The 11,706-nt window shown below is 35.7% G+C and overlaps 1 protein-coding gene across 1 annotated transcript in view; it reads right to left on the reverse strand.

Annotated features, from left to right (window-relative positions):
• Positions 1 to 11,213, reverse strand: part of CPB1 (carboxypeptidase B1) — a 34,658-nt gene extending 23,445 nt beyond the window's left edge. Inside the window, exons 1-3 of the mRNA XM_046003404.1 lie at positions 11,143 to 11,213; positions 10,960 to 11,035; positions 4,236 to 4,360 (exon numbers count right to left, since the gene is read on the reverse strand). Of these exons, the coding sequence (XP_045859360.1) occupies positions 4,236 to 4,360; positions 10,960 to 11,035; positions 11,143 to 11,213 (272 nt within the window). The remainder of the gene's footprint in view (positions 1 to 4,235; positions 4,361 to 10,959; positions 11,036 to 11,142) is intronic.
• Between the last annotated feature and the right edge of the window lie 493 nt (positions 11,214 to 11,706).

The following is an 11,706-nucleotide window of genomic DNA, read 5'->3' on the forward strand; positions in this document are numbered from 1 at the left end:
TTTTTCCCCCTTATACATTCTTGAAAAAGGAGTATTTGGTTAGTTCCTCTACTACATGCCCATTGCTAGTGAAGAACACTGTTATGTACCCATTGCTATCCAAGGACATGTTCCTGTCTTAATCTGAAATACACAGAAAAATAATGTTATAGGAAGTTAGATTAGTAACAATCAGTCTCTCCCAGAATTGGATAGGGAAAAGACAACATTCCTGTAATTTGTGGGAAGGTATTCTGTGAAAGCCTGCCCACCAAAAAGTCTGTTAACGGCTTTAGAACACTAAGTTGGAGATTTGCACCATCCATTTCCTCATCTTTCTGTATCTAAGGGTGCAGCATAAACATAAAAATAGTTATTATTCTTGGTGCACACATTCTGAATTTTTTTCCCATGGCAACTCAGAAATTGGTTAAAGCCTCCAAAGTGATAACAAGTCCTGGTGAAGAGGGATGGAACCATGGAAAAATCTGCAAAGCTATTTTGGTGGAACTTGTGCAGTAGTAGATGGTTCCTGTTGGATATAAACATGACTACAAATTCTTGCCGGCAAGAAACTGTCTAAATACAAATTAGTTACCATATGAGATAATAATGGGATGCACAGGGACTGCTTTGTGCTCTTCCAGCAATAAAGTCTCTAGGGACTTATAATTATTTAATATTTAGAAAATTATATGCTACATGTGTGCTAAGCAGTGAACAGAGAAGCAAAAGTTAACAAGAGCTTAGCTCTTGGGGAATTTCCTATGTTCTAGATGAGATAACATTCATACTCAATTCCCAAAAAGTTTATCCTCTAAAAAAGGATATAAATTTTCCATCTGATAAAGGGAGATTGATATGCAATTAGAAGCCATTTTGCTACTTTGTGATATAGGTAGAATTAGGACATCATTTAGGTAGCTAGGGTTAGCTTATGGTGTCTGATCTTCCTTTTGTTTTTCTCAAAAATTATAAAGAAACTGTCGTTAAAAAATATTTAAAAAATATTACCAAAGCCTCCTAAAGGCTAGGATTTTAAAAGTTCTTCCTAGTGTAATTAGAGAAGCAAAAAGTCACAGACATGAATCTTAATCAAATTTTGAAACTGAACTGTGCTATATCGTCCATTCTTATGGTCACATTTTGACACTTCCCTTAGGTAGAAGCAGATAGCTAAGCTATGTGAAGCCTGATAATGGGGTTAAACAAAACAATTTCTCTTGACCTTTAAGAAATGTATCATTTCTCGCTTAGTATAATAATAAACCATAACGATAGTAATGCTAGTAGCAATTTATTTACATATTGTTTTAGTTCATCTTCACAGTCCTTTGAAAGAGGTATTATATCTTCATATTATGGATAAGGAAAATGAAGTTCAGAAAAATTAAGTAAATTATCTAAGGTTACACATTCAGGAATTTGCAGAGTTAGGACTTGAATCTGGTTGTTTTTTGTTTTGTTTTGTTCTGTTTTTTTTTTTCCAAGAGAAAGAGCATTTACTTGTTATGTTATATTGAACCTCTTCTCCTGAAGAGATACTTTATAGGTAATAATTATGACATCTTCACTAGCATAAATACTATTCGATATTTTTAAGATGTGAAAAACAAGAGAAAATTTCTGTTAAAAAATTTTAAGTTACAATTTGCTCAAAATTAATGAAGACTTGAGCTTGTGGTGGGGTATTGTTGGATCAGCATTTGAGTGTTCAGGACTGGAGCTTGACACTGCCTCTTTGCTTCTTACTGATCCACTCCCTGGAGGAAGAACTTTGTTTTGGATGAAAGACCTCATTTCTTTCTTCTCTCTAGTGCAAATACCTCCAGGTTAGCGTGGTCTCTCCCAGTTCTAAACTTACCATATTGTCTGTTCTCTGTCTAGAGTATAGTTTTTTCCTTTTCTTTGGCTAACTTTGGCTCATGTTTAAGTTCTCAGGTGAAGACTCATTTCCTCTGGTGGCCTTCCCTGATTCCCTAGAGCTGCTCAATTCCCCTATATCTCTAGCACTTCACTCTTTTTAACATCTGTTACACAATTCTGAAATTCTTTGCTTAAAGTCTGTGTTCCTCTGAAGGGATTGGGGCCATATCTATCCTTTATGGTGCTTGGTATAGGTAGGCACTTACTGTCTATTTGTTGATCAACAATGGACAGCTGCTTCTACTTAGGAAGACACTTTCATCTGAAAAGGCTTACATGGACCAGTGTGGTATTTGGGGAGAGGAAACATGTGATGATCAGCTTAGCCAACTCTGTTCTAGGCCTCTGCAGAATCACTTTCCTTTTTTTTTTTAAGTACTTTTCTCTATGACTTCTATCATTAGAAATAGTGGTGGGGGCTGTGGGGGATAAAAGGATAGAGAACCATTCAGTCTGATCTTAATCTTGTCCTTAATCTAAAGGACTATGAGGAAGAAAAACAAAACTGGAGGTATCACATTTCGGATTTCAAGTTATATTACAAAGCAGTAGTAATTAAAACAGTATGGTACTGGCATAAAAATAGCCACATAGATCAATGGATTATAACAGAAAACCTAGAAATAAACCCACAATTATATGGTCAGTTAATCTTTACAAAAGAGGAATGGATATACAATGGGAAAAAGTCTGTTCAACAAATGATATTAGGAAAACTGGACAGCTAATGCAAAAGAATGAAACTGGATCACTTTCTTTTACCATCCACAAGAATAAACTCAAAGTGGATTAAAGAACTAGTGTGAGACTCAAAAGCATAAAAATTCTAGAAGAGAGAGTATAGGTAGTAGTCTCTCTGACATCAGCTATAGTAACATTTCTCTAGCTATGTCTCCTGAGGCAGGGGAAATAAAGACTTTGGGACTATATCAAAATCAAAAGTTTCTGCACAGTGAAGGAAATAATTAACAAAACTAAAAGGCAGGCTATGAAATCGGAGAAGATATTTGAAAATAACATATCTGATAAAGGGTTAGTATCCAAAATATATAAAGAGCTCTGATACAACTGAATATTGAAAAAAGCAAATAATCCAATTAAAGATGGGCAGAAGATATGAACATACATTTCTCCAAAGAAGATATCTAGATGGACAACAGACATATGAAAAAATGCTCAACATCACTCATCATCAGGGAAATGCAATCAAAACTACAATGAGATGTCACCTCATATCTATCAGAATGGTGAAAATCAAAAACATAAGAAACAATAAGTGTTGGTGAGGATGTGGAGAAAAATGAACCCACTTGCACCGTTGGTAGGAATGCAAATTGGTACAGCCATTGTGGAAAAAGTATGGAGTTTCCTCAAAAAATTAAAAATAGAACTACTCTGTGATCCAGGAAGTATATTTACCCCCCAAATGCAAAAACACTAGTTCAAAGGGATACATGCACCTCTACTTTTATTGTGGCATTGTTTAAAGTAGTCAGATTTTGGAAGCACCCCAAGTGTCCTTCAATAGGTGAATAGATATAGAAGATGTGGCATATATACACAATGGAATATTACTTAGCCTTAAAAAAGAATAGAATCTTGCCATTTGCAACAACATGGATAGAGCTTGAGAATATAATGCTAAGCGAAGCAAGTCAGTCAGAGAAAGACAAATACTATATGTGGAATTTAAGAAACAAAACAAAGGAAAAAAAAGAGTGAGAGAGACAAACCAAAAAACAGACTCTTAATTATAGAGAACAAACTGATGGTTACCAGAGGGAGGATAGGTTGGGGAGTGGAGGAAATAGAGGATGGAGATTAAAGAGTATACTTATCATGATGAAAAAACAATCAAATGATAAGAAAATATATGGATGGTTAAGTTGAAATAAATATTGATTGAGTCTGGTATGCATACACAAAAAGTAAGGAGCATGAGGAGTCTTTAAAGCTCCTAATAGGTCTGGTTGCTCAGTTAGAAAGAAGACTTGATGTTATTTGGGACTAAAACTGTGTCTAACTGATAACAGTGTTTGTTGGTTTGGCCTATAGTCTATATATAACCATTTAGCAGGTCAGATATCTTGCCGAATTGGGGTTCAGGAGTCAAAACCATTTTTTAAAATTGTAATAAGAACTAAAGAAAATATCTACCAGGCTTAAAGTCTTACGATTTGGAATCTAGGGCCAGTTTTGCCATTGCCTATTTGTGAGGCCTTAGGGAAGCCATGGTCTTGGTCTTACTTTTACTTTCCCAGGGTTATTCAGAGGCTCAGATGAGAGCATACATGGGAGAGAATTTTAATAGCTATAAAACATAAACTTACTCATATTGTAGTTCATTCTGCTCCAAAAAATCTTCCACAGTGAAAATATCTTCTGCTTTTACACGGAAGTCAACTGTACTGTGAGGTTTGATTTGTGTGACAGAATCTGGTTTCCAGAAGTCAATCTGAATAAGGAGTAAAATATATTATGTTTGACACCTATAATTCAATGGGTGAACTATCATCAGCAAGAATACTCTTACTCTCCTCCATTGAGTTATTTTCAAACTCAAATTATCCATGAAATCTCTTAAAGATATCTCCTTGAGTGAACAAGAGTTGGGACCAAGCAGTATGTCAATAAAAATGTTTACACATATATACATGGCCTTAACGGATTATCATCAAGCATGAAGAACATATAATTATTTCCCATAATGCTAGTTAATTTTCCATAATACCAGTATTTTATAATGGCTCTTATTCTATTTATTGATTTTCTGGAGCAATTACTTATTGTGATAGTAGTGTTTGTGATAATGGATAAATGTTCTGAATGAATGATGATGAATTAACTACAGCCACAAAATTTAACAGAAAGAAATTGAGCTTTCCTTTTTACTTTTTAAATGATTTATCTTCTTAATTTGTACTTGGAACTCAGCACTCACAATAATGTGCAGAACCAGGATCTACATATCTGACCTGTGGAGGATATATTGGAAAGGAAAGTACATCTTTCTCCAGTGGTCATCTTGTCGTCATGGCCAGAAACAAAATGCTCTCAAAGATCCAGGCATTTTTCATTTGTTCAGTTATTCATCAGCTTTTACTAAGGACCTACTATGTGCTAGGCTTTGTGCCTGAGACTAGGAGTACACTAGTGAGCAAATCAAACATAGCTTCTGTCCTTATGGGGAGATTTTGGAGAAAATTATGCACAAAAATAACAGAATAACATATTTGATAATTCTAATGTTTTTCTTTGTGGATGTGTGGTTTCCAATCTCCATTTTCCATGGAAAAACATTAACCAAGGATATGTTGCCTCTCTCAGGTTTCTGTTTTCTTGTTTCTTCCTTGAGTAGAGGAAAGTGAGCTTGAGATGAGCCTGACAATGGGACTTTCTCTGCCTCTGTTTCTCACCCAGTCCCTGTGTAGGTATTTATGAGCTGGTCTCAGGCTGGAGGTGTGACAGGTGATATTTAGGACCATTGCTTGGAAACTTAGGAACGAGTTTTAGCAAGACTTAGAGGTTGTTTAATATTAAGATATTAAGATATTAAGATGACTCAATTTCAGATACACTTGCCTGTGGAGAATCCAATAATCTATGTCCTGTCCTGGTAATCTTCAGACCACTGTAGATGTCTAGTGTGTGCTGAGTCATGAGTTAGGACTGTAGAGTGTATCAGGGCAGTACGAGGCAAGGACATTGGGACAATATCAGAAGGGGTTCCAGAAGAAAAACTTGAGCGTGGTTGTCGCTAAGGTGTTGAAAGGAGACAGTATTGATGATTTGATAAGGATTGGCTACACAATATGATCTAGTGAGTCAAAGATAAGAGGATAAAGATGAAAGGTTAAAAGATGGTAGGGGAAATACAAAGACATGCCATGATAAGAACAGAAAAAGCTAGGGGCTGGTGATGAATTCCAGTTAGCCAACATTGTAAAGAGAAGGACACTGAAGACAAGCACATTATAGAAGAAAGCATATTTTTTAAAAGTTAACTGAATTTGTGTTTCTAATAAATGCTTATCATTCCAAGATGGGACGGGACAGGGATGTATATCTTTATTATAGACGCTGAGGTTCAGAATTGGTAGAGCACTTAAAGTCCTCCAAGCATCTGTAGGCAACTTGACAGAGCCGCAACCATACATAATGCGGGGGCCTTTCAGCATACTCAGGGAACTCGCCACTGCCAAGATCTGCATCTCTGTGTTTGAAAGCTCTTTCCCCTAGAACTGGAAAAAGCCAAGCTAACAGCTTGCAGCAAGCAGGGGATGGCAAAAACAAAACAAACAAACAAACAAAAACTCTTTCCAGAGATGTGCTCAACCAGTGACCCTGGAAAGTAGATGTCTAAATACTCCAATTCCCTTGTTTCTCAGGGGGATAATTCTAAGGTGTATGATTTGCACACCCATTCCTTGAGTTCTCTGTTGGATTAAGCTCTAGTCATACTCTGTGGTAACTGTCTTAATAGTATCCCTTTTGTTAGCTACCTTCCCTTCCCTACATCACTTCTCACTGCTCTACCAATATTCCTTAGATTTCCCAAATAAAATCTTTGGCCTGAAATCTTTGTCTAAGATTTTGCTTTGAAGAATCTATATTAAGATACTAGCTTTTCATGTACAGCAGCATATACCTGCATACTGTCTTGGTGATGGTTTTAATACAATCTTGAGTATATTTAGTATCACTTTAGAATAGCCTAATTGCTTTATGAATGGGTTTTCTTTGCTATATTAAGTTGAAAGTTGCCTTTCCTGACCTCTTATTTCTTGCTCATTGGTCTTAGTTCTCCTAATTATTGGGAGATTGTTCTCTTTCTTTCTATATATTTATCTGCATATCTACATATATATCTACATACATAGATCTCTATATATGTACAGAGAGAGAGAGGAGAGGGAGAAACAGAGAGAGAGATACACAGGGAGAGAGAGACTTTTAAGATTCTGTAGGGAGAATGATGGATTCTTTAAAATGGGGTAGATAAATCTCATGAAAATTTTCGACAGAAAACTTGCAGACCTAACCTGAGGTACCTTAAGATTTCATTTTGACATGGAGAAAATTGAACAACATATATACCAACATCCAGCAGTATGAAGTTTTCCAAGTGTGATGCAGACTTACTATCCTGAAGTTAATTTCCAGTCCTCCTTAGGAGAAATGGAGCCAAAAATCAGGAGCAACTCTATAGCCTCATAGATGTTCACCAATACATGAAGTATGGATACAAATAATAAACTCAAAATATTATCACAAGGAAGTATATATATATTTCAGTAATTACCAAGACCTTGTGAATGAGATCTATATCTGAAATATGGAAATAAAGCAAAAGATGATATGAGATATGGGGAATTGAATTATGTGTTAATAATTTATAAAACTGAGGTTATAAAATTATAATTCTAGGAAGCTGAGTTACAAAAAATCATAAAGAACATTTGCTGGAAGATAATGGGGTATCTTTACGTGATAACACTGTGGGAATTCAACTTAATCAGCCAGCTGGCTAATAACTAAAGAGTCTTTCTTAAATATATTAAGAGACCAGCACAAAAGCAAGATAAAGTAGTGTATCCACTATACATTCTTTTAGGGCTTAGAAGAAAATAAATATTGGTATTGGGAGTCTTTGATTCTTTATAAATTTAATATAAATTAAATTTATAATTTAGTTATACATTGCATTTGACTCTAAGTTGAACATCTGGTGGACTCTTCATTTATATAACGGAATTTTCTTTTCCTCTTGGAAGAAGAAGTGACTTCTAGCGGAGGCTTAGTTTCAGAGAGCAGGGAGGAACTTAGTAGCAAATTATAGTGGAGGTAATGGGAACCCTGGAAGACTGTAACCACGTTACTTTGGCCATAGATTAACTTGCACCTTACCATAGAGAAATAGGGTTCAAGAAAGTATAGAGAAAAGAGAATAGGTTTTGTGGTTAATGTCTCCAATAAAGGAACAAGTACAACTCTGATTGCAAGGAGATGAAATAAAACACTTACTGTATAATTACAGATGAAAAGGGGAGGCTACCAGAGTCCCATGTGGTCACAGCTCTCCTGTACATTCAGCTTATAAAAGGATATGTTCAAAAGCTGGGAGGAAGGACACATGGCCAAGGATGAATACAAAGACTAGATGCCCTTGTAATGATCTTATCAGGAAGGCTACAGTCCAGACTATGCTTCACTTGCAAGATTGCTGAGGAGAATAAAAATCTTTTCATTCATGTTTGAAATAAAATGAGTAAAGAAGAAACGTGCAGTCCCATTGCTTGGAGCTAAAGCTTGATGTTTGCAGCTGGAAGAGAGAAAGTCACTCTATTTAACTATTGTTTGACTTTTGTCTTTTCTCAGGGGGTATACTATTTCTTGTTTCTTCTATTTCTGGAGAGATAAAATTACCACAAGTAAAAAATTTTTCACATGTTAGGATTTTTAACAGAAACACCTTCTTTGGAAAGAGAACATCGAGGCCCAAGATAGATGAGGAGAGAAAGGATTATACTGGCCATGTAAATTGCATTAAAAATTCCAGTTCTAAAGATGGTAATAATAACAACAAATACTTTTATAAATCTCACTATATAAGTTCTTTCTAAGTGATTTAAAATCTCACAACAATCCTCTAAGGTAAATACTATTCTTCTCGTTTGACAAATGAGAAAGTTGAGACCCAGAGAGGTGTCCAGGGTCCAGCTAGCAAGTGGTAGAGCCAGGAATTGAATCCAGGAGTCTGAGTCCAGGTTCTCTGCTCTTGACTATTTTAAAATGCTGAATTTTAGGTAACTAAAAAAATAACTGCACGTGTGATTGCAGAACTTTCTCAGCACCCTTGGAGGAATCAGAGCTTGAAGGAATCACTAAAGAGTGGAGGGGGTAAATCTTGGATTTCATAAATAGGAAAACAGGTGAATTCCAGAAGCAGGAGCTCCTTGGAGCCTAGCGTGGATTCTGGCAAAGCTGAGAGTAAACTGGAAGCAGATGGATTGTGAATGCTCAGAAAAGGAAGCTATGATCCCTGGGAGCCAACATGGTTTAAAGCAAGAGTGAGTCAGGCCTAATGAACTTCGTCCTATTATTGAAAGAGACCACTAGCCTGATAGAATGCTGAATCTGGATCTTAGCGAAACGTTTGACCAAGCCTCTGCATTTATATTCTTCTTTATAAGCTGGAAAATACAATGTTAGCTACAGCTAACAGTAATGTGGATACTTGAGCAAACTTACCTGAGGATGTTTGGTTAATGCATCCATTTCAGTACTTAACACATTGGAAACTCATGGTAAGTGTGTATTGAATGAATAGGCCATGAAGGAGGCCTCTGATTCTATGGTGACCCCTGATTGACTTAATATTTTTATCAGTGACAAAGATAAAAGTTGGAAAGTCATGCTTGTCAAACTTGCTGGTAATATAAAGTTAGGGGGAAGAATTATATCCCTGGGTGATTGAATTCATTATAAAAATGATCTTAACATGCTGAAAACAGGCTATAAAGATACATTTTAACAGGGTAAATCTAAAATCCTGCATTTAGGTTAAAAAATAAATTAGGCAAGAAGAAGTAATATCTTGTTTGAGGGTGATTCATATGAAAAAAGAATAATCTAATGGTTTCAATTGCCAATATATTTGTTATAACCTAAGATTATTCTGTAAACTGTTCAAGATGTTGAAAAGAATCTCAGGCCCCCTTGATAAATGTCTGCTTTACAGATGAAGACAGGCAATGGTCCTGCAGTATGTATTAATCAGAGCATAGCTAGTGGTCCATTGTCAATTCTGAAAGCTACATTTTAAAAAAGAAATATAGACAGAAAGATTGAGCTATATCCAGATGTGGCCAGAATGATCAGGTGTCTATAAACCCATGCTAACAGAAATTATAGAAGGCCTAGAAGAAATAAATTTTAGAGGGTGAGACACAGTATTTGGCTCAGCTAGGTCCAATGGGCTAGAGTTAGAGAAGGTAGTTTTAGCTTCATGTAACAACTGGAATGACTTGTAAGACAAATGGGCTACTTTGAAAGCAGTATTCTTGCTATCCCTGGAGGTGCTCAAGCAGGTGTTATTGGGACTAGCAACCAGGGATGATATTTCTATGGAGGAAATTCCAGGTTTGAGTGGAAGGCTGGAATAAATGACTTTATTTTTTTTAAATTCTAAACTTTTGAATTTGTTTCAGATTATGATACTGTATCTTCTTTTTGCTCCCCATACCTTAAAAGCTAAAAGAAAAAAACCCATAAAAAGGTAGATAGATAGATAGATAGATATAGATATAGATATAGATATAGATATAGATAGGAGATGGATATTTAGGGGCTAGCAAATTATTTTGGTGTATATTTCATGAGGAAACAGGTTTGGCCCAAGTGAACCATTTGTGGTCAGCAATAGCTTCCTGCTAAGTGCATATGTAATTAAAAATATCAGTTCTCACCCCATATACAGTGGATTTTTAAAAATTAGCATTGAGATTTTGGTTTATTGAAAGTAAAAAAAATATGGAAATCATTCATGGCTTTTTACCTCCTTTGCCCCCCCAACCCTTCATGTCATATCGTTAAGAGGGCCTGAATCAAGGTCATAAAAACTCAAGCTGTTTGATTTGGAATGAAAGAAAATCAAAGGGAACAGATGATACATGGGATGTGGAAATGAATTTTAAGTTGGACAGAAGCCCAGTTTTCCAGTAATATCCAAGTTGATCATTTTTCACTTTTGCCTTAGAAGGGAAGTGACTGTACATTAGATGTACTGTGACCTTTGTGACAGTTCCATCTCATCCAGTTGTCATGTCCTATCAGCTCCTTAAAAAGTTAAAAGTTATCATGGATTTATAATACTATAGGGCCATCGCAATCTAATTTAGGTAGAAAAAGAAGGTATTGTGGCATTAAATGTTTTTCAAGTTATTTCTTGCTGTGGTTAATATTTTAGTCATTCTTCCTTTGATGGAATCACAGTGCATTCTAAGATTTTAAAGTAAGTGTAAAGCAAACATGTATTACAGCATCATTACTTACCTGGGTGGTGCTGGCCAACTTATGGAGTAAGTTGATGTGATTTTCATCTTCAACATTGACCCGGAACACCTTCTCACTGAATGGTGAGACAGCAGAAGAAGACAATTTAAAATTGGGTAGTGCATTCAAATTTTTGGGGTAGCAAGGAAGAGGACTTACTCTTTTAAGGAGTTGCTTACTTACCCTTCAAAGTGCTCACCAGAATGGTGAGAAGATGCTAGGGCCAGAGTCACAAGAAGCAAGAACGTCAACATTGTGACTGACTAGATCCTTTGGGTATGTTTTACTTGCTTTTATAGTCCAGGGTGTTCTTTGTTTTCTTTTTCTGATTGCAGATAGGCACTATCAAATTTTGATTAATGGTTTTCTTAGCATTATTGCCTTGGTAGCTGTGTAAAGTCAGAGAGGATATCTCTCTCAACACCTGTGGATACAGAGCAAATAATGTCAAGTTCAACCCATCTAGTTTGGATGTCAAACCTTGAATAGTTGGGAGCTAAATGAGTTTTAAATAAAATACATTTTTTAGTCCTTTTTTTTTGGTAGTATTTTTTTCATTTTGAATTGAGAATAACATACAATGATTTAAGTGTAACAGTTAATGACTTTTGACAAATGCATACGTTCATGTAACAAAGATCCCAGTGAAGGTATAGAACATTTTCATCACCCTAAGAAGTTATTTTGAGCACAATTCCAGTCTCTTTCTGTATTCCCCTCAGGAAATCAATATTTGGATCTCTAGCT

Source organism: Meles meles, chromosome 4, assembly GCF_922984935.1.
Source record: "Meles meles chromosome 4, mMelMel3.1 paternal haplotype, whole genome shotgun sequence".
Lineage (NCBI taxonomy): Eukaryota > Metazoa > Chordata > Mammalia > Carnivora > Mustelidae > Meles > Meles meles.